The sequence below is a fragment of the Lycium barbarum genome, chromosome 4 (genome assembly GCF_019175385.1).
Source record: "Lycium barbarum isolate Lr01 chromosome 4, ASM1917538v2, whole genome shotgun sequence".
NCBI classification, from domain to species: Eukaryota; Viridiplantae; Streptophyta; class Magnoliopsida; order Solanales; family Solanaceae; genus Lycium; species Lycium barbarum.
This window is the reverse complement of record NC_083340.1, coordinates 145,689,693-145,713,753: the sequence shown is the minus strand read 5'-3', so window position 1 is coordinate 145,713,753 and position 24,061 is coordinate 145,689,693. Positions and strand designations below refer to the sequence as shown.

General features: G+C 32.5%; 2 protein-coding genes across 2 annotated transcripts; both read right to left on the bottom strand.

The window, feature by feature from the left end:
- Positions 1-1,897: 1,897 nt before the first annotated feature.
- LOC132636851 (meiotic nuclear division protein 1 homolog) lies at positions 1,898-7,163 on the bottom strand. Its single transcript, XM_060353894.1, has 10 exons — positions 7,012-7,163; positions 4,907-4,987; positions 4,018-4,134; positions 3,787-3,825; positions 3,601-3,708; positions 3,428-3,490; positions 3,259-3,310; positions 3,068-3,112; positions 2,899-2,978; positions 1,898-2,234 (listed from the first exon to the last, which is right to left on the bottom strand). The coding sequence occupies exons 1-10, from the start codon at positions 7,012-7,014 to the stop codon at positions 2,157-2,159; spliced, it is 666 nt and encodes a 221-aa protein (XP_060209877.1). The 5' UTR covers positions 7,015-7,163; the 3' UTR covers positions 1,898-2,156.
- Positions 7,164-14,191: 7,028 nt separating this feature from the next.
- Positions 14,192-15,662, bottom strand: LOC132638793 (transcription factor RAX2-like). Its single transcript, XM_060355562.1, has 3 exons — positions 15,440-15,662; positions 15,021-15,150; positions 14,192-14,909 (listed from the first exon to the last, which is right to left on the bottom strand). Exons 1-3 carry the CDS (start codon positions 15,573-15,575, stop codon positions 14,378-14,380), a joined length of 798 nt encoding a protein of 265 aa, XP_060211545.1. The 5' UTR covers positions 15,576-15,662; the 3' UTR covers positions 14,192-14,377.
- Positions 15,663-24,061: the final 8,399 nt, after the last annotated feature.

Here is a 24,061-nt window from a genome sequence, read left to right as displayed (position 1 = left end):
TGTTTTTTGTTTTTATTTTCTCTCCTCCCTTCACGCCACCACGCCGCCGCCCCGTCTCTCCTCTTCACGCCAGCCCACCCCCCAATCTTTTCCTAATCCTTTCTTGTTCTTGACAGCTTCAAGCTCCGACGAGCTCCCTCTCGAATTTTACTTGCTATCTTAATCGTCATGATTTTCTTAAATTTCAATGAGAGATGAGTATCTCCAATGCAATTCACAAGTAACTAAAAGTATTAGAGTATGGAGTTCCACAGAGAAATTGATAGAAAACTTACTCCCTCAGTTCATGGGCATGAAACAGAGCATTGGAGAGGAGGGGTGAGTGGGGGCGGCGGGACTGTGGAGAAGGGGTGAGTGGGGGGCGGCGGGACTGTGGGATAAAATAGGTGGGGTGGGTGGGGTTATTTAGTGATGAAGGAGAAGCAATTGGAAGTAATAAAAAATGGAGTAGTGGACGTTGTGAAGCTACTCGAAAAAAATGGAAGCTCCCCGGAAAATTATTGAAGCTTATTGGAAATAATGGTGGTAATACAATAAGAAAGGGAGTAGTGATGGAGAAGAAAGGGAGGGTGAAGGAGGAGGGGAACGAAAAAAATATAAAATTAAAAATTAGAGAATTTTTTGACGTGGACTGACGTGGCATTGACGTGAGGAGAGAGTGTGTACACTCTCCCCTAATGCAACTGGTCATATTGTATCAGGGAGCAAAAAATATCACTTTTAAATATATTAGGTGTGTAATAGGTCGCTCGTATAGTTTAGGTGTGATATCGACATTTTGGGTATAGTTTAGGGGTGTTTTGATGTATTTTGCCTAACTAAAAGTGTATTCCATAAGACATAACTAATAGTATACCCCATAAGGCGGAACTTTTCCTTAAGGCATAACTAAAAGTTTGCCTTATAAGACAAAGTCTATGCCTTAAGGAAAAGTTCTGTCTTATGGGGCATACTTTTGATTATGCCTTAATTAAAAGTCTGCCCCATAAGGCATAGTTCCTTAAGGAAAAGTTTTGCCCCATAAGGCATAACTAAACTATGCCTGAGGAAAAGTTATGCCCCCTCCGGCATAACTTTAGTTTTTCCTTAAGGACTTTATGTCGGATCCGGCATACAATCCCCCCAGCTCTGCCTTGTGAAATGATATTTTTATTTTATGTCTGAGCGAGAGTTCAACCCAGAATCCCAGGTATCCAAACGAATGACAAAACTTAAAGACCAGAAATATGAGAAGCAAAATTTAAAGACCACAAATATGAGGAGCAAAATTTAAAGACCACCCCAAAAGAAGGGCAATTCGCACTTTCACCACTATTTTTCATCTTTTTTTTTTTTTTTTTGCGCAGAATGTCCTTCAAAGGCACTAATCTTTAATTTTCACTCCTCAAATTGTTGGTTGTTAATTTTTGCCCTTCATCTAAAAACCCATGGGTTCTAGATTTGAACTCCCGCTTAATTAATTTTTTTTTAAAAAAAATCATAATATGGAGTTTGAACCTTATAAGGCAGAGTTTGGACAAACGTCTGCTTTAAGACAAAAGTTTACCTTAAGATCTAATTTTTGCCTGAATAAGCTTAATTTTGGGCAAAAGTTAAGTCTTAGGGCAAAGCCTTGCCTTAAGGCTTAATTTTTTTTGTAAAAGTACACTTTTAAGACAAATCTCTACCTTAAGGCATAACTTTTACCCAAATATGCCTAATTTTGCTATAAAATTCTGCCTTGCAAATTATTTTTTATTTTTTATTTTCACTGCATTAGTAGTAGGAAGGTAAAAGAACAAATGACGATCATATGTTACGCTATACTGCACCAACAAGGGCTAAAAAAGATTTTCACTTCGCTCAGTCTCAAATGTAGTCGACAAAACCTCCCAGTATCTACAAAAAGTTTACTATATGGTCGCACATTAAAACATAGTAAAGTGAAAGCACAGGGGTATCGCCAATTAATATTATGGTTATACAGCTACATAGGCTAAATGCACACATATGGACACGAACTAAATGGTATCAGTGCATATTCGATTCTGACAAAGCTTCTCAGATCATTCAAATTATTAAAGCAAGAACCAACTCCTATACCTCTGGAAAGAACAGACATAGCAAAAGGTAAAAGAACATAAGGAAAGCATATGTTGAACTGGCTTTCAGCCAAATTAAAGTTCACCCTCAGTAACAGCAAGAGGAACCACTGCCGGCAACTCCAAGTAGTCAAAGTCATCTGTTATTCCAGCCTGTCATAAGACGTGAAAAAAACTAATTCAGCAAGGTAATGGAAAAGTTGCTAATAAACAGTGTATCTGCACTTGATTTGTTTCTTTCAATCATTCATTATTTGTCCTTTATTGGCCTTAGATTTCAGTCTGTAACACATAAATTGATCCCTTTTCAACCGAAACTAGTCATTCCAATGGAGAAAGGCGATGTTGCCTATCTTCAAGTCAAGTTCAAAAGCTCTTAACAAGAAGCAGTGAAAAAACAAAACAGAAAAAGAGAGGGATTATAGGGGGATAGGATTAGGTGTAAGGGTCACAAGGGCTTGTAGGAGAGATGTGATAGAAAGCTTTGAAGGCTTATTTGGTCAATATATAGCTTTCTATGGGAAAACTCTTTTTTTTTTCTTTTTTTTTTTACAAAGTACAAGGATTTGATCTAATTTAGTTTCCATACTTTTGAAATGCCTGAGGGTGTTACATTAGTCAATAAGGTGGAGGAGTATACTGTGTACTGTATTCTAAAGTGGAGAGGAATCATGGTTGTAAAGTCAATATGAAATATAGTGAAATCTCCTTAACTCCCTAAATCTCTTTTTATATATACAAGAGGTGCATGATCTAGCAGCCGTTCATAATCCATACGAACAAACTCATGGCTTTTATGATGGATTTTGCTTCCTACCTCATTGTATAGGTTATCAAGCTGCTCTTTTGCTTGAGGGAAGTTATTGGAACACCATTGCCTCAATGTGAAGATGTTATCTGTATAGCAAATGCACATGACCCTTAAGAAAGAGAGCAATAAGGGACGTATACAAGGTAATAACTGGATAATGCAGGAACAGCCAAACCTGTCCATCTATTAGCTGCTGAATGGGCAACTTCAATTGCCTTCTCTGCAAAAACAACTTCCCAAAGTCAGTAAACACAACATTTTAGTAAAGAGAAGCATATTGGTGCATGCAAATTGACAGCTTAATAATTGAAAATATTATCCGGTAAATACTATTGGAGCCTAAAAAGTATGCGCAGAGCTCCTTACTCATTGCATCAATAGTAGCAGGATCATTGTCTGCATACTGTGCCAACTCTTCCTGAACAAGAAAATAATCTCACCTTAGTTTTTTAGCATAACAATGCTAACCTAAATACATCTAAATATCATAGTATTAATTTTGTAAGCTTCAAAACACAAAAAGGCACGCCTAAACCTTAAGTTGATTATGTTTCTGTTGAATAGCTTTCAGCTCATTCAAGGCCTCTTCTCGTTCGTCCTAGTAAAACCACAGAAGTGAAAAGTAGAAACAGTCCATTAGCTCAATTCATCCGTACAAAATTATGTCAACATTTACCTGAAGGACCAGCTAGAACTTGGTGTACTTACAGATTCTTCCCGTCCCTTTTTCAAAGCCTCGCATTGTTCAACAAGTTCAGCGTGCCGCTTTTTACTGGTCTGAAGATCAGTCTCAAGCTTTCTAGATACATTTCTCAGCTGTTGAATGAGCATCATGTATGAAGCAGCTGAAAATAAAGATGAAAAGCATGTGCAAAGATTGATCCAACCACTTACCTGGTTCCCAGCACAACTAGGCAGACTCCAAAAGTATACCTGGAATTTTACCAGTTATTTAACATACTTGAGATTGATTAAAAGAAATCGACATGCTTTAAGACTTTAGACTTGTGGAGGGGAAGCAGATGATGCTTTTATAGCACAAAAAACATAGATGAAAAACTTTATGCTTAGCAGCAGAAGATTAAAAAGATGATGCTATTATAACACAATCCAGATATTACTCACAGAAGTCCCTATCTTGTCTTTAAACACAAGATCATCATCCACCAAAGTTTGGATAACATCTTTCACTGACTGGCTGATAACCCCTTTCTTAGGACCCGACTTTTCAAGTTCCTTAAGCTGAAATAACAAGAAGTTGAAAAAAGTATTACTAACTAGATCATAATGCAGGGACAGTTATACTATAAACAAATAAAGTGTGATTTGTCCCAACTCCCAAGTAGTAATTGAAAGATAAATTATCTGGTTTAAAATACCACAGGCCAGTGCCAAACAAGGAACCTTTCAGATATTTCAAAACTTTTGAGCGCTCTGGTAAAACATCTAACAGATCCCCCTGCTTGGTTAGCATAACTGATTAAAAGATTTAACAAACCCAGACTGACAAAGCCCTTAAATAGATGCATGGTCCATTATGATTCTTCCATTCCATAAGTAATGTCAAGGATGTAGCCACCCAAAATTCATGAGCATCTTGTTAATTTCAAATATTAACGATGGATGATCTAATGCTTTTTTCACCGTGGAACTTTTATCAACCCACAGAAGAACACTGATGCAAAGCATAATAGTTGCAGAAACAATAGTCACACAACAGATACAGAAACAATAGTCAGGACAATGCCAAATTTCTCCAGACGTAGCAAAATTTGATTGTATAACCGGTTCCCGGAAAAAGAAAAAAAACAGTCGCTAAAACTGGCTAAGAGAAAGAAATACAACTTAGCAATTAGTTCTTTCCCACACTGATGTGTCTGCAAGACATTCACAATGATAAAACTGCTAGTTGAATTAAATGGCATTGATCTCCATTGTTATCCTGCACGATTTTATAGCAAAATTAAAGAGCTTCAGTTCTTTTGGGAATTTAAATAGCAACTAGCATACTTACAAGGAAGAAATCTTGTGAATCATAAAAGATCTGCAGCATTTTCTCTCGTTTCTCTTCCAAAGAAAGACCTCTTTTCTTCGACTGTGTCACCAAAAAACAGGAGTTGGATACCGAAAATCAGAAAATGCATATGCATCTATGCTACATACTTCAATCAAATTTAGGTGGTGATAGAATTTAGAGTTCACAGTAGGCTTCTAGATCAAAAGGATTTACACCTTATATGTTCCAATGCCAAAATACTAAATCCATGAAAATTAGTGAAAGCACATTAACAAATTTATTTATCCAAATATAGGAAAGTTAGAATATCTATCTCAGCATAATAGAGCTCCTCAATGTGGAACATTTTTTCCCCTTTCAGATAACCACTTGCATAAAAATTTGGAGAATAAATAAAAAAGAAAACAATCCACGCAACCACCTAACTAATTAAAATACAAAACATCGGCAGTGCGAGACAGATACTGAATTATAAGAGGAATAAGGCTCATCTTATATGAATCAGATAACAAAGAGAACAGCCTAATTAAGGCTATAGAAGCACTTCCTACACTGAATCTACTGTGTGAAACTATGTAACCCTATGTGTGTAATACACAAACATACATACAAATATTTGTGTGTATTAAAAAATGATGTTAAACTGCAGTTTTACCTTAATCTGATCACAAAAAAAAAGTTTATCTAAGTTATCTAGCCAAATGCAGGATAGTTAGAATAGCCATCTCAGCATAATTGTGGAGCTTTTTTTGTTTTCAGATAATGACTTGCATAAACCACAGCTACACATATTTAGTTTAAGATGAACAGCCAAAAAAAGGATTACATAATAATTTGAAGAATAAATAAAATAAAATACAACCCATACAGCCACCTAACTAATTACAACACCAGCAGCGCGAGACATACTGAATTATAAGAGGACTAAGCCTCAGCTTATATGAATCAGATAACGAAGAGAACAGACTAATTAAGGCTACAAAAGCACTTCCTGCACTGAACCTAATGCGTGAAACTACGTAATTCTGTGTGTGTTCACAGATACAAACACATATGTGCATATTCAAATAGGTACTCCAATAAATTGTGATATTTATTTCCACCAAACAGGGGCGGACCCACTAGCAAATTTTGGGTGCTAGCACCCATTGAACTCAGTCACGGAGTGTATAGCTGTATAGAAAATATAAAGGAAACAGATATAAATAGTTAATAGAGCACCCATGAAGTGATAAGTCTGATAGGTAACTTGGTTAGGGGAGGGTGCTGGAGGCTTTGTTACTAAACGGTCAAGAGTTCAAATCTCACTAGGAACTTTATTTTTTTTAAATGCTAGATTATTTTTTCTTCTCTATTATTATCAAGCACCCCGAACTCAAAATCCTGGGTCCGTCACTGCCACTAAAACATCTGAAAATTTGTAATGGAACAGGTGAATTTCATTTCAGGATTTTGGTACCATGAAAATTAGATCCAGCAACGTATTTACAGTCATGCAAAGCAGCCAACACACAAAGATCGATGAACGCAAGTTGATAAGCTAGGTTTTATTAAAGAATATATAAATACTTGTGTGTACAAATACAAACACATTTATGTGTATTCAAAACTGATGTTAAGCTGTGATATTTTACCTAAATCAAAATGCAAAAACAATTTAACAAAATAAATGCAAGCACATATAATTGTATTCAAAAGATGACATTAAACTGCAATATTTTCCTAAATTGAAGCGCAAAAAGAAAAAATTAACAAAACAAAATACATCTATTACTGAAATAGTTCATACAAAGGATTAAAAAAAAATTGTAATTTCGATACCGTGGAAATTAGTTACTGAATTATAAGAGAACTAAACCTCATCTTATATTAATCAAATAACGAAGAGAATAAGCTAATTAAGGCTACATAAACACTTCCTACACTGAATCTAACGCGTAAAAATACATAATTCTCTGTTAGATACAAACATATACTTACCTGAATCTACGCAAAAAAAAAATACATCTATTACCGAGATATCTGTAATGTAAACGGTAAATTTTGATGTAGGATTTCAATACAGTGAAAAATTCGAAAAGCAGCAATATAGAAATGCTTACCATTTCGAATTAGCAATAATTAGCAGTTAACTTTGTTGTAGTGATTAAGCTGAATGGAGATGATAACAAATTGGGGAAGAAGCGTATTGAAGAAGACTCTAGAAGATATTTTGAAAATGCTTTTTGATTTGGCGGGAACATTTGGTACTGGAAAAATATTTATATATACCCGGTTTATGTAACAAGCTACTCCTTGGCCAGCATTTGATTAGGCACGGAGTTTAAGAAAATAAATTAAAACTTATGGTCCAAAATAAGTTTTAGATAAATGTATGACTGTAAATCATCTCGTACAATTAAATTGTTTCTAAATATAGAAAGGTGACATGCTTTTTAGAACAGACTAATAAGGAAAGTGTATCACATAAATTGAGATAGAGAGAGTAATAATAATAAGGGTTCATTTGTTGTGGGCTTGTGGTATTGAAGATTAATCGCAACATAAAATTTTGCTTAAGATAATACTGTGATTAGTTGGACGCATAAGAAAAAGATTCGTCGTATAATTAACACAGTATCTGCTTGGTGGTATTAGATAATACTCGTATTAATTCTGCGATAACCTATGTATTAATTTAGATCAAACTACTACTGCAACAACAACCACAACATACTAGTATAATTCCACAAGTGCGGTCTGAGCAGGGTAGGATGTACACAGACCTTTACTCCTATCATTGGGTGGTAGGGAGGTCGTTTCTGAAAGACCTTCGGCTCAAAAGAAAGGAAAATAAAAGATTATGAATTGGACGCAAATACAAAAAATACGACGCCAAATAGCAAGATACAAGTAAATGCGCAATAGTAACACACGTCAAAAAATAAGAAATTACGTGATTACTAAATAATACTACTAATAAGGGTATGTGGAGAGGAGGATAGCCCTACCTCACCCAGCTAAAGTGCGACGCCACTCAGCTACCTGATATCATAATCCTCGACCTCCATACTTTCTTATATATAGGTCATGCCCCAAGTAAGTTGAAGTTATGTTATGTCCTGTTTAACTACCTCCCCCATTTCTTTTTCGGCCTACATATACCTCCCTTAACTTCGGCGATAGCCAACCTCTCATACTTCCTTACTGGAGCATCCGCATATCTCCTTTTCACATGCTCGAACCATGTCAGCCACGTAGTTTAAACTATTTAACGATTAAAAAAATACCATTTTATAAGTAGTAAATAATTCTTCATATTTAATTTTTGCATAAACAATATATGCATTATAAATCCCACGTCACTAGCGGATCAAACGACACAATAATTTTTTCATAGAATTTGGGCTCTATTGTACCTTATTTTGATAATCAATCACGCAGAGGTGGAGGCAGCGTAAGCGAATGATATCACGGTCCAAGTTCCGGGCACATATCATTCGGTTTGACCCAATAGACCTCGGAGTTGGTTTTTGAGCCATGCCATCAGCGAACTAAACAATGCGTGTATCATGTGAATTTGCGTCACTTTCCTTTCTCATTTTGATGTGGGATTCACCTAAATATCATATTTACCCCTTCTTCAACAACTTATTAGTTAGAAATTTGCTAGTTCTTCTATGTGACTTGTTTTCATCGGCCCACCTCCTTTATGGGGTCACAGAGGACGTGTGACAATGTGAATTTAAATTGTAGTCTCTTGACACTGATTTATTTCATTAACACCGTAAATAGAAGATGTGTTTATATATATATATATATATATATATTCAGCATTCATGTTTTCTTTCATTATAGGGTCAAGAAATCACTGCTTAGCTATACTAAATGTTTCCATAAATATTCAATGTCTTCGTACAGTCTACTAAAGGCCCCAAGTAAGTTAAAATTGTGTTATGTCATGTCTAACCACCTCCCCCGTTTCTTCTTCCCCTATATCTACCTCCCTTAACTCCGGCGAAAGCCAACCTCTCACACTTCCTTACTAGAGCATCTGCATATCTCCTTTTCACATGCCTGAACCATCTCAGCCACGTAGTTTAAACTATTTAACGATAAAAAAATATCATTTAATAAGTAGTAAATAATTCTTCATATTTAATTTTTGCATAAACAATATATGCATTATAAATCCCACGTCACTAGTGAATCCAAGGACACAATAATTTTTTCATATAATTTGGACTCTATTGTACCTTATTTCGATAATCAATCACGCAGAGGTGGAGTTGTTTTTGAGCTATGCCATCAGCGAACTAAACAATGTGTGTATCATGCAAATTCGCGTTGTATCTTATGAAGTTCTTCACTTTCCTTTCTCATTTTGACGTGGAATTCACTTAAATATCAAATTTACCCCTTCTTCAACCGCTTTATTAGTTAGAAATTTGCTAGTTCTTCTATGTGACTTGTCTCCTCGGCCCACCTCCTTTATGGGGTCATAGAGGATGTGTGACAATGTGAATTTAAATTGTAGTCTCTTGACTACTGATTTATTTCATTAACACCGTAAATAGAAGATGTGTTCATATATATATATATATTCAACATTCATGTTTTCTTTCATTATAGGGTCAAGAAATCACTGCTTAGCTATACTAAATGTTTCCATAAATATTCAATGTCTTTGTACAGTCTACTAAAGCGGCCTTGCATTATACATATGAAGCAAGCAATAGCATTAATATTCCTTCCCACACAAGAAAGAACTTTTTCTGCTTCATATTCTTCTTCTTCTAAAAATATTTTTTTTGTCTGTAAGTCATGATACTGTCAGCGGGTAGTACCCTTAATAAGGCTGTTAAAAAGTATTTCTTTGAAAATTTCAACATTTGGACGGGTGATTACTACTAAATAACATGTACTTTGTCATTTTTCTTTCAAACTTGATGTTCAAATTTGCCCTTGATTGGGAACACTTTCCTCTTAAATGGACTTTATGCGGTGCAAATTTAGATCGGGGCAGTGACTTTTGAATATCAGATTACTGTAAAAAAAAAAAAGGTTATTCTTCAATTAAATGTACCTCAACTTTTGGGTTAGACATGTCATAATTTGATTATTCTTCTATTAAATGTTTCAAAATCTAATGTTAATTGTGGATGGTCGTAAGAAGACTTATCGTTTGTCCATTTAATAATTGATTGTACTTTCAAAATAATAATATGCACCGTAAAAATCATCGTCGAATTGTCTTTTTGACATTTCCAGGCTCTTCTTCTTTTCTTTTTAAGTAAAAATGGACAATTCAACAGTCTGAGCCAATAGTTTTGACTCACTTTAATCTCTTTCAAATTTTTGACTTAAAATCTTATGTATTATGGTGAGATGCTGAAAGTCTATACTAGTAGTTTGTACTTGTACGTTTATCATGAAAAAATAATTTCAAGTCCAAAAGCACTTCATATCTCCGTGCTTCTAATTAAGTTTTCATTGATTTGCACAACGTTCAATTATTTTTATAACTATCTGGTATTTAATATTCACTAATCTTGACTAATTTAAATCTGTGTGAGTTATGATATAGGGTCCACTAAAAGAGGAAGTGCTCCGTGTTAAAAATTTCTCTATTCCAAAAGCTCAGGAATTCTCTAGTTAATGATGGAGAAATTCCATATCTCCCTTGGTACTTGGTTCGAGTTAGCTAGTTTTCAACTAGTAACCAATGACTTGAAAAAACTAGAAATGACACTTATTGGACTGAATTAAGGGTATGCTGTTGCATTGTTTGGGGGGCAAGACAAATAAGAAGGAAATTAAAAGGTGTCACTTACGCTTTGCTAATAAAATTAGAAGAAGGTATAAAATTCGTTAAACAAAATCAAACAGCTATATAAAAACCTTTAATTTTTTTACAAACAGGTGCGATGACTAATTCCATATTGCTGATCTAGTTAGATCCTTAAATAGATAAGCTGCATGTGAAAGTAATAGAATTAAGCAGTTGTGTCTGTCTATTGCATAGAAATCTGAATATAAAATCTTGGTTGAAGATATACGCTTTTGTTTGTCGGTTGTAGTGTAACATCGAGTGTAGATTCTTAAATCAAGTTTGTAGACAAATTGTTACTATTATAAATTTTTTATTTACGATTTTGATGGATAAGTATTGATTATTGGACATTCAAACGTTGGCTATGCAAATAACAAGTGGCCTATAAAGTCTCCATTGACCTTAATTAGCACATATCTTATTTCATAAAACAACAAATCATCAATGTACGAAGTACTTAAAAAGGGGGATTAAGAAAGTTTAATAAGTTGACCTCTGTTCATATAATTGATGGTTAGAAGAATTAAAATAAAAAGCAAAAAAAAGAGAAATAGAAAAACTTACAGACGAGTAATTACAGAAGGAAAAGGTAAGAATTACTGGATTCATAACTTAAAGAGTTTAATGCCAATACATGGATGGTGTAATATTTATTCAATTAGACCAATTACATATAAATATTCATGGTAACATAATAGAAGTGGAAAATGACCTATTATTATAAGACAAAATACACAGGCAGGTTAAAAAAAATTATATCCACTATTTAATGAACAAAACCATGGGAGAGAATGAACCAGTTTTCATATTGAGTTTTACTTTTTATTTTATAACTAAATTATATCCAGTACCCACATACCCACTTAATTTAGATTTGCATCATGTATAACTTATTTCATACGGAGTATGTTTATTATACGTTGACCTAAAAAGAAGTTAAATTTTTTATATATGTAGATCGACCTATCCTATGCTCACCTGATTAAGTCTAACCTTATCCCTAATCCTTAGGTTTTATGAATCAACGTAGAAAGAAATATTAGTTTGAAGAGGCACCAATTATTTTGTGGAAGCTTTACTTTAAATATTTCAAACCACACTTGGATTAAAAATTATACACTTAATTCTTCCTTTTCATTGTGGGAGTTGATTTACTATTCAAGTATTCAACTCTGAATCTTATTGGCCAATATTTTCAGTTATCAACTAATGTCTGGTCGACCATTTCGGAGAGGTTCACAATAATGTCAAGTAGCTAAAGCTTATAGACCATATATAGATTTATAGCTTGTTTGACCAAGCTTCTAAAATCAGCTTATTTTGAAAAATGTTTTTTTGAAAAACGCTTTTCCAAAAAGTACTTTTCGGTGAGAAGCAATTTGTGTTTGATCAATTAATTTAAAAAGTACTTTTGAGCAATAAGTGTTTGACCAAGCTTATAAAAAGTGTTTTTAAGTGTATTTTTCTCAAAAATGTTTTTCAAAAAAGTACTTTTGGGGAAAAACTACTAAAAACTGCTTCTGAAAAATTGTTTTTGCTACTCCCTAGAAATACTTATTTTCTCCCAAAAGCTTGGCCAAACACCTCAATGTTTTTAAAATAAGTACTTTTGGAGAAAAATAAACTTGGCCAAACAGGATATTACTTGCAAACAAAGGTATATAAATATGCATAGGCAATTTATCTATGCTCAGCGGCTTCCTGTAATGAGTTAGATTTAAATCGTCAATGGCGCCGTTAAACGAATACTTCTAGCTACTTTGTCTACTTCTTATTATGGCGGTTGTGTTTTCATGGCCAAAATAAATGAAAAGCGAGATGAGCGTGCTATTTTCAAATCGACTAATAGATAGCTTGATCTGTTCTAATAGATCGGAAGAGATAAGAGTGTTTGTGCTAATTTGAATTGAAAGGTGATACAAACTTGATGTATTTCCGACATTATATCTATAGTTAGTCTATTCATCCTACTCAGCAATTCCAGCTCAACATATGGGGTGTCCGTTTCTTCCTAAATAATGATTTATTCTTCCTTTCTAAAACGTTAAATACTATTTCTAAACAAATTCAGTATATTAATTATTAAAATGACTAATATTTGGGATTAGAACGAGCGAATTAGTTGCTAAATTAGCTAGAAGAAACACCTAATACAGTCAGACCTCTCTATAACGGCACCCGCATATAACAGTACCTCTCTATAATAGCTAAGTTTTTCCGGAACCGATTTTTTATGTTATATTTTACTTCTCTATAACAACATTTCACCTATAACAGCAACAACCAACTTTATAACAGTACGCTCTTTGTAAAATTGCCCCCATATAACAACTATCTTCTTTTTTTGGTAATATAATAATTAACCATCTTTATAAAAATAGAATATATATGATTACCAATAATAAGTGTAAAGATTTTGACCAAATATTTGATCATTTAATACACCGTTTATGACTAAAAATATCGTATGAATATATATATTTTCATTATTAAACGGTTTCCGTTCGTTATACAAAGTGTGATTAAACTTAGAATTTAGCAATTAATAAATGAAAATTAGATTTATGCATCTTTTTTGCATATAACAGTGAAGTATTAGTTAAATGTCAATGCTGCGATAGGTGTATAACAGCCATTTTCTAGAACAGCTAAAAAATTTCGAACCCAACGATGCTGTTATAGAAAGGTTTGACTGTATTAATACAATACAATGATACATATTGGAGAACTTAATTAAGTACCACCATGAATGTGTACATGTGCATGCAGACGCAAGCATTTCTTAGTGAAGACAAAATGCTTGATTTTTATCCACTAACTCTAATTGTTTACTAAAAGTTGGCTGTCAATTTAGTAAAAAGATAACCATCAATTTCGGTCTCAAAGACCAAACACTCATGAAATTTCCCTGAAACACGTCAACACGCTATAAAACAATTATCTTCATGATATCTCTGAATTGGCCAATCCATGCAATATTCATGACCGAAAGTTAACAAACTTTCACAATGCTGACAAATCACTCGGCACATTTAGATGCATTCATGAGTACCTTGCTCCATAAATTAATTGTATATACGTAGTATACTAAATTATTTCCTCACATCACAATATATTCATGTGATCGATCAGTATTACGTGCAAATTTGGATGAATCTAGTAACTTTTGATTAGATCATGTGTTTGCGTTATAAAACTTATTAAATATATATGTAAATAGTTAATTATGAATTCAATAACTAGAACGAGTTATGTTTTTCGATTGACAAGTTCAGAGCCCATAAATTTCGAATCCTGATTTTGCGTGTGATATACATTAATATTTGATTTCAAATATAAACTTTTTTGTTATACTTCAATCAGATATTGTCCAAATGCCTACTTAATCAATTGTATTGAGGTTTTAGCTTAGTTGAATGATCATCGTAATTCCACAAAAAAGGATATAATAAGAAGAAAATAGAGCACTTTATATAACTATGATAATTAATTTCAATAATATTCTTGACTAAGAGTCATATACACAGAACATTATCTAACCTAAAGTCCAACATGCAACAGCCTTAAATGGAAATTAATACTGCAAATCTGACTACAACAACCCTACTTATCCGCCATATTATTCATTAAATTAATTCTTGCCCCTCAGCTAATTTTCAAATCCTTTGAAAATCAAACTCATCCACGTCAGGAATATTATTAGCCTGCAGCGGGACCAAGGTGGAATAAGAAGAACTAAAGAAATTTGTATCATCAGCTCCCATAGCATTCTCTTGAAAATCAAAGCCATTTACAAGATTATCATAGTAAGTTGATGGAATTCCAGAGCTAAAATCCATAAAATAACCATCTTGTTGAACTGATGATTGAATTATTGCATCATGTTCTTGAATTTCCATCAAGGCTGGAAGTGGGAATTGACAACTTGAATTGATAAAATTTGGGTCCATATGACTTGTGAATGTGTTGGAATCCACAATAGAACAAGTAGGCTCCAATATCCCATAGTAATTTCTTGAACTATTGTGATTGAAATCACTAGAAATAATATTGTTGGTGAAATTGTAGCTGTTGCTAATAAGATTAGTGTTTTGAGCTGCCAAAAGCTTTTTCTTCAACTTGGTGTTCCAATGGTTCTTCACATCATTATCTGTCCTTCCTTGTAGATTTGCAGCTATCACTGACCACCTAATAATTTTTACAAATAATAAAATACAGGGCCTATAATTTCTTAAACTTTTGATAAATATTATATTCTAAACCCATAATTTTAGAAATATAACATGAAATATCACCAACCTGCTTCCAATTTGACTGTAGAGAGTTAAAATGATATCATCTTCTTCCTCAGTGAACCCTCCATGCTTGATGTCTGGCCTAAGGTAATTGAGCCATCTAAGCCTGCAACTCTTTCCACATCTTCTTAGGCCTAAAATTTACAAAACCAATAAGAGTTTAATTTATATACACTGACAATAAAAAAGAATCACACTATAAGTCAACTAAACGATAATCATAAGTAACTTCTTGTACTAAATGGAACTATTTATATAAAACGGAGAGAATAACCTGTTACAATAGCTAATATTATACTGATAATATAAAGAAAATTGCATTATCCATGTATAGATAAGAAACACCAAATTAAAACTATATCTAATTACAAGGATTTAAAGAGAAGAGATGAAGTTGAAGGAGGAGAAAAAAAAATGAAAAACCTGCTTTTTGAGGCAAAGAAATCCAATTGCCACCAGTACCATTTTTCTCAAGATAATTCTTGAGAGTGTTGTCTTCATCCTGAGACCATGGTCCTCTCTTAACTTTGCTTTTGTCACAACAAGGAGCTCTTCCCATTTCTAAATTATAACACTAGCTTAAATTTTTATATTTTTTGTTTTCATAATACTAGAATGTCTTAAGCAAGACACTGACCTTTATAGTTCTCTGTTGTTGCATAAAAAGAAGCAAACAAAGAAGTCCCAAGTCTAACATTATAAAGAGAAGAAGGCTTTATTTTAACTTATTTTTCAAGAAAAAAAAGAGGGGGGGTTGACTTGGTCAATCTCTAATGGGATAATTGCACTTATAATCCTTCATTTATTGGTAAAGTTTCATTTTAGTTTTTATAATATTATGCTAAGCACATCTAACCTTCACTTAGAAAAAATGTGTGTTTTTTGGTCGTTTCATGAAGGAAATATGTGATATTTAGCTTATTTTCAGATTATATTATCTTTAAAAATATAGAGTAACGATAAGAAATTAACATAACACATCGCAGTTAAATGTTTTAGCATTTAATAATTCATTAAATTTGTGACGATTTACTGATAGACGGATAAAAAGTGTGCATACCAATTAATTGAAGGTTTAATCATAATCAAAATTTATGTTATTTGAGGGACTAAATGTGCTAATTTTACAGCTTTATACTTTATTATAAAGTTTCATTTTCTTTGAAAATTTTCATTTTCATTTATTGGGTAAAAGAACTCAGTCAATGCGGATTCATGAGCTTGAGGGTGTACTCTGTAATTGTCAACATAATCCTCTCCTATTTTTGCTATCAACTATGTGGAGCCCACAAAACCTTTTTGTTGAATGGTCAACCTAATTACACCTACTAAACTTCACCATTTCCACAAAATTTAATTCTTAAAAATATTATTTTAGTTATATGAACTTTTTACAAAAAAATTGATAAAACTAATATGAGTGATTTATAAAAATAATAGGAGTGATATTTGCCGTAGACATAGGAAATCACTTCCTCGATTACATAGGTAAAAAGATCAATGCATAGTTTCTAAGGTAAATATTTTCCCACACATGGGTAATTAAACCAACCTAGTGAATACCAAATATGTGTCTTTCATACATATTCATAGCTTAACAATGTATCCACACTTTAATCATCTTTTACTGCTAAGATTAAATTACATAATTTGGTGTATATATCGAATGTGGATAAATATTTATCACAGTTTCAATTTGTTTTCTTTAATTTTTATCTTTTTTTTTTTTTAAAGTTGGACAGCCACTACTGTTGACAATCTGAGGAACTTTTTTTAAATGAAGAAATGACTTCAATCGTCGAAATTGATAATGTGTGGACTTTCGTTTTTTTATATGAAACTGTGAACATTTTATTTCGCGGATCGTCCTTCAAAGGCGCTGGTCTTTATTGCCCCTCAAATTACTGGTTTTTAATTTTTACTCTTCGCTTAAAAAAGTGGCCGAAAATATCCCGAGGTTCTGGATTCAAATACTCGGTTAGTCAAAAGAAAAACAATTTAGCAAGGCAAGGCTTCGCAAAAATTTTGCCTTGTAAGGCAGAATTTAGTTATGTTTTAAAGCAAAAGTTTGCATTTTTTTTTTACTTTGTTGGAATTCTACGCCCGAATAGGCCTAATTTACTACGAAATTCTATCTTATAATTTTTTTTTATACTCTACTGGGTTCGAACCCAAAAATCAGAAGTATTTTCGGCCGCTTAAAGTGCCGAAGGCCAAAAAATAAAGACCAACAATTTTAGGTACACAAATTAAAGAGCACTCCCTGACGGCATTTGTGCGAATGGCCCAACTGTGAATGTGGAAATCAAACTTAGGATAAAGAACAAAGGGCAATTTGCACGATTGCCCTTATTCGGGGGTGGTTTTAGTTTTTGCCCTTTAAATTGCTGGTCTTTAATTTTTTTCCCTTCGACTCAAATATCCTGAGGTTCTCGCTTCGAATTCCTGCTCAGTAAAAAAAAAAAAATTACAAGGCAAATTTTCATAGTAAAATGAGGCCTATTCGGGCCTAATTTCGCAAGACAAAATTTTGCCTTATAATGTGTAACTAAATTCTACCTTAAGACAAACTTTTAAGGCGAACCCTGCCTTAAGGCAAATTCCGCCTAATAAGGCAGAATTTTCGCGAAACCTTGTCTTGCGATTTTTTTTTTTTACTGAGTGAGAGTACTAACCCAGAACTTCGGAGTATTTTCGATCATTTTTTTAAGCGAAAAGTAAAATTTAAAGACTAGTAATTTGAGGGGGGGAAATTAAAGATCAGCGCCTTTGAAGGTCAAACCGTGCAGAAAAATGAAGAACAAAAACACATTAGCTCATACGATTTAATGGCCCAAAAAGTGGATTTGTTTCTTCTAACAGTGTTACATGCGACTTTGGTGGGCCTGATTTCTCCAATGGGCCCAAATATTGGGTTAGTTTTGCTCAATACTAGTTTTGGGCCGTAATAATAACACGGGCTAACTACTTTCATTTTTTTGCACGGATTGCCCTTCTTTTGGGGTGGTCTTTAAATTTTGCCCCTCATATTTGTGGTCTTTAAATTTTGCCCTTCGCTTGGATACCTGAGGTTTTGGGTTCGAACCCCCGCTCAGGCATAAAATAAAAAAATAATTTCGCAAGGCAGGGCTGGGGGAGTGTATGCCGGATCCGGCATAAAGTCCTTAAGGAAAAACTAAAGTTATGCCGGAGGGGGCATAACGTTTCCTCAAGGCATAGTTTAGTTATGCCTAATGGGGCAAAAATTTCCTTAAGGAAATATGCCTTATGGGGCAGACTTTTAATTAAGGCATAACCAAAAGTATACCCCATAAGGCAGAACTTTTTCTACAGGTATAGACTTTGCCTTATAAGGCAAACTTTTAGTTATACCTTAAGGAAAAATTCCGCCATATGTGGCATACTATAAAAGTTTACCCATTAAAAGTATGCCCCCACCGACATAAACTTGTGAAGGAATTACCAAAGTTATGCCGGACCCGGCATACTTATGCCAAGTCTGCCCATAAGGCATAAGTATGCCGCGTCCGGCATAAGTTTGGTAATTCCTTCACAAGTTTATGCCGGTGGGGGCATACTTTTAATGGGCAAACTTTTATGTCGGACCCGGCATAAACTTGTGAAGGAATTACCAAAGTTATGCCGGACCCGGCATACTTATGCCAAGTCTGCCCATAAGGCATAAGTATGCCGAATCCTGCATAACTTTGGTAATTCCTTCACAAATGTATGCCGATGAGGGCATAGCGAAATTTAAACTCTGTCTTGCGAATTTTTTTAAAAATTTTGACTGTGTGAGGGTTCGAACCTAGAACCCATGGGGTTTAGCCGAAAGGCAAAATTTAAAGATTTCAAATATGAGGGGCAAAATTTAAAGACCACCCCAAAAGAATGGCAATTCTGCGAATTGCCCAACTACTTTTCAGCCTAGCAAATTGAGAATTAACTATTGCCAACAAGTTTCAAATTTCACAGGTTTGTGATATTGTCCTAAAAGTTTACATGGGAAATTTGAAACTGCATGACACCGACAATCTTCAATCAAATACGTACACCTGTATACCATGGAAAATCATACATAACTATTAGCATGAGTTGTATTTTGAACATGAGGTATATTAACAGAGGCGGACTCAGGATTTTAAGACGGCAGGGGCACCATTATCTTAACATAAACGCCAATAAATTTTCTAATGATGACCGAGGAATAATACCGTGCCGGACTGATAACTGATAGCGTAGCAGTAGTGAAAATACAAGTACATAAGTCAAATATGTGTAATAGATAAAAATTAATACAGTGAAGCAAATGAAAGAGATAGCTCAGTGGCTAAGGACGTGCAACATGTGGTGACAGTGCAAGTTCAAATCAGGACGAGCTCATTTAACGCTTATTGTTTTCCTAAAAATAGGCTCAAAAAATAATTAAAAGTGACATTTGGGTTCGATCCGAGGTGACATGTAAAGAAAGGAACAGTTGCGACCAACGTGCCCCAAAGACACTTTCGTTTATTAGAGTGCACAATTAAATATATACTAACTTCTCAAGGTATATAAACATATATATATATATATATATATATATATATATATATATATATATATATATATATATATATATACATATTTTTACCCGAAGGGTGGGTGTGCACTTCCATGCGGGTCCGCCTCTGTATATCAATATATGAGTACGTTAAAACATCGATTAAATTACTTCAAGCATTCTATAATATGACTCAATTCTCGACACTCTTTATTATATAATAGAACCCTACACAAATACAATTATGTTATTCGACTATTTTTTGGAAAAAAAAAATTAAACGCATTATCTAATAAAAATCTATATTATATTAAAAGGAGAGTAGTGTGGCTTAGGACTGTTCAAAATCGAACCGCAACCAATGACGCAACTGCAAAATAGGTTTATTGGTATCGGGTAATTGGATTAACGGATGAGGAATGGTTTGGAATTTTATAGTCAACGTCTTAACGGTGCGGGGGACGGTTTCCTCATTTTCCTTATCGGTTTAGCCGTTAATCCGTTAAGAATAATTACATTATAAATATATCCCTATGTATATAAAGTACTAAAGATTAGAATTACTAATCTTTGAGCCTAGAACTCATTTTTCTTCCCGCAACACGTTAGCAAATTCTCATTTTCCTTATTGCTTCTACCTGGTGTTTGTTTCTTATTATCTCATGTTACCAACTAGAATCATTAAAACATTTTTACTTTCCTTGGATGTTTCTTCCCATTTCTATGGTGAAGATGAGAACAAGATAGAATTACTAGTGCTTGTTTGAAAGAAATAAGTTTTCTTATGGACATTGACACACTTTGGTATGAAAATCTCATACTTAATCTACACAGTTTATTTAATAACATTACTTTAGTGAAAGTTTAATTCGTATTTCCAATAATTTAAAATCATGTGTCCCAAGAATACCTACCATGAGTAATACATCCATTTAAATTTTGCGATTTGAAGCAAATAGGGTCAGATGTGAGTTTGCAACCTATACACTATCAATATTGAGCCTTTTGTGTTTTGATAATTTTGTATTGATGCAATAGTCCGAGCAATAGAAAGGAAAAAAAAAATCTCATATACTTTATTGATTAACCGATAAACCGACCGCCAACCGACCGTTAACCGCTAAATCCACACTGAACCAACTGATATCTTATTGGTTGGTTAGCAGATTGAGAAATTTAAAAATCGATATCCGATAAGCCGAACCGGTAAGCACAATTATCCAACCGAACCGCCCGATAAGAACCAGTAGTATATTAAATTAAGTAGTGTAATATGAACAAGACACTTGGAAACAAATTCTACTTGCATTAATTTTAAAAAGAAACTAATTGACATTTTAAAGCTAATATGTGCGTACCTATTTTTGTGGATTTGATTGGAGTAATATAATTAATTGATTTTCTTGGATCTAATTTATAGTCAAGAATACTCCTTTAAATGATAAGACATAGTATTACATGATATAATTAAAAGGAAAAAACTTTAAGGGTTTGTTTGGAAAGCCACACGGTAATTGGAATTGGTGTAATTACCAGGGTTCGGGGTAGTAATTACACAGCCTAGTAACTATACAGTATCATAATTACAACGACCTATTAATTGTTTGTCACCACGTAATTACAGTGTAATTACAAGAGTACTGTTTGGTTGCACAAGTGTAATTACACAATTAGTTTAATTTAAAATAAAATTTAATTATCAAAAACTAAAATTAATAGTTGAAAAATATGTGCCTTTATAAATGATAAAAGTATTAAATTATGTATTTAACATCACATTATTTCCTCAAAATATATTAATTAATAATCATATATTTGTAACTAATATTGTAAAAATAATTGATATATATATATCAAATTAATAATACTTTAGTTTTAATTAATTATAAAAATTAAAGACAAATTTTTTTGTGAGAACATCATGGATTGGATGTTTGACGAAAAAAATAGTATTTATAAATATAATACCATAACAGTATTCAAATGTTTGACAAAAAATCTATCAACTGTAAGTGAAAAATAAACAGCATGCAATGTGAAATAATAAGTCAATAGTACTAAAAGAAATAAGCGAAAATCGAAAATATAACCTAAATTCAAAATAAAATAAAAAAAGTTTAACCTAATAACCCTATGTCAAATTCCAACATTACATAAGTAAATTCAACATAACTTAAGGAAATATAATTTAAAAGAAAGGGAAAATGTAAGTCCATAACCTCATTCACTACGAAATTCTACTTTTATAATATCACTCATTATATGTCAAGTTTGTTAATGACTCGTTCTTTCTAACACTAAGAGGTGTAGTTTCAAAATTAGAATAATTACACAATTACATCCCTTTCAATTACACTCAATACTCACCTAACCAAGTAATTACTTGGCCAAACAAACAATGCAAACTGTGTAATTACACCCACAATTACCTGTGTGGCTTTCCAAACAGGCTCTAAAGCGGTACTGATTTTTTTTAATGGAATATTATAATACATATCTTTCAAAATTCTTTAATTATAAATTTGAACAAATTACTGCATAACATATATCAATTCCATGATATGCTTATAATTCCATACCATATTTAATAAGATTTCAGTATGTAGGATCTTCATTGGTTAAATATTATTATACATTAATTTTTTAACTAAAAGTATAAGTTAAAAATTTAATGTATGGCGGGGAAATCAATCAAGATTGACTCCTATTTAGTTAAAAAACAAAATAGAAATTCTAACTAAACATAAAAGTTCAAAATTTTAAAAAGAAATTCTATTTGCTTATAATTCTATACCATATTTAATAAGATTTCAGTATGTAGGGTCTTCATTTGTTAAATATTATTATAACATTAATTTTTAACTGAAATTAAATTTCAAAATTTAATGTATGGAGGAAATCAATCAAGATTAACTCCTATTTTGTAAAAAAAAGAAAAAAAAAAAGATTCTGAAAGCTTTGAAAAATAAGCATACCTATTTTATCGGGAGGATTACTATGGAGAGTAAAATTGTGATTAATAGAAAAATGTTTTTTAAATAACTGTATTTTGTCATTTATTATCTTCTGGCTTCCCTCAATTGGATTAATAAATCATAGATGAAACCTGGCAAAGAAAGAGTTATTAAGTGTTGTACATTAACTTTATAAATGAGTATTTACACAAACACAACATTTAAAAGTTAATTGTGGTTAACAATAATGATTGGTAATTTTTAATAACTAATAAGAACACTATATATATTTGGAATAAGAATGTTTTTGATATTATAGGTAGTGTTTTTGAATTCGAATTTGAATTGAATATAAAGAAATTTAAATTTGAATTGAAAAATATGTCTCATCCTTATCCTTATCAGTATCGTAATTAGGACTTTTAAAATCAAAAATATTTTTTAAAAGTATTTCGTGTTAATCAAAATACACGGAAAGATAAAATGTGGGTTTTGATTGAAAATGCTAAACATTTCAGGGGTTTTAACTAGATTTGAAAGAAATTCAACGTCAAATATGATAAGATTTTATAATCTCTCAATTATGGTATTTTGTGATTTGAGAGATTTCTTTTCAAACTTAAAGAAAGTAGCATATAAATGATGGATATCAAGAAAAGTTATTCACCATAAGAATTATTCACTTTTTTTTTGTGTGATAAAAGGAAGTAGTGTTGAAAAGTACTATCAAGGACCCGTTTGGCCATAAGAATTATTCATTTTTTTTCGGATTTTTTTTTTTCACTTTTTTCAAAAATTAGTGTTTCGCAATGAAAATTTCAAATACAATTTGAAGTTGTAGTTGGAATTTGAAAAATAAGAAAAACAAGTGCATTTCAACAAGAAAAATACTATTTGCAAAAAATTATGGCCAAACACAACTCCAACTCTAACTCCAAGATTTCAAAAAAAGTGAAAAAGTTTTTTATTTCTATGACCAAAGCTCTCAAGTTTGCATTGCATAAGATCAAGAGTAAATATAAATCTGTATTAAATACTTTTGTTTGAAATCTTTTTGTATTTTCTTCATTTTCTTTGATTTGTTTCGTTTTTAACATCTGAGGGATAATCATAAAGTTTAGATTGAGGTAATCTGTGTATCTATTGTCATGTTTTGGCTTTAAAACACTTAATTTTGTCCAATAGAAAAGGAAGATGAAACAATATATACTTTACAATCAAGTTACTTGGCCTGTGCACTACTCCTGTGTTGAAGGTTAGGAAAACCATGTTTCATAACTAAGGTATATATGAAACTATTATTAACATATTTTAGTATTGGTTCTTTGAATTTTTCTAATTGACATTGATTCTCTCATCATATAGGTTGCTTGAATAAGTTGATCCAGAAAGGGACCGCAAAATATTTTTGGGTACCAGGTAATGACTTTAGTTCCTTTTTGTTTCTGGCTTAGAGAAAATTCATTCATATTATTTTTAATAAAAGGAACTTATATCCAAGAAAGGCCGTTTCATTTTAATAAGTTGTATATTTTTTATACTAATTTC

What these genes read in the sequence shown, in the direction of transcription:
- LOC132638793 (XM_060355562.1), bottom strand. Translation starts at nt 15,575, where the DNA reads ATGGGAAGAGCTCCTTGTTGTGACAAAAGCAAAGTTAAGAGAGGACCA. An exon ending in TTCTTTGCCTCAAAAAGCAG is followed by an intron (nt 15,151 to 15,439) that starts GTTTTTCATTTT and finishes TGTAAATTTTAG; the next exon opens with GCCTAAGAAGATGTGGAAAG. An exon ending in TACAGTCAAATTGGAAGCAG is followed by an intron (nt 14,910 to 15,020) that starts GTTGGTGATATT and finishes AAAAATTATTAG; the next exon opens with GTGGTCAGTGATAGCTGCAA.
- LOC132636851 (XM_060353894.1), bottom strand. An exon ending in AAGACAAGATAGGGACTTCT is followed by an intron (nt 3,826 to 4,017) that starts GTGAGTAATATC and finishes GTAAAATTCCAG; the next exon opens with GTATACTTTTGGAGTCTGCC. An exon ending in AGCAGCTAATAGATGGACAG is followed by an intron (nt 2,979 to 3,067) that starts GTTTGGCTGTTC and finishes TTTGCTATACAG; the next exon opens with ATAACATCTTCACATTGAGG.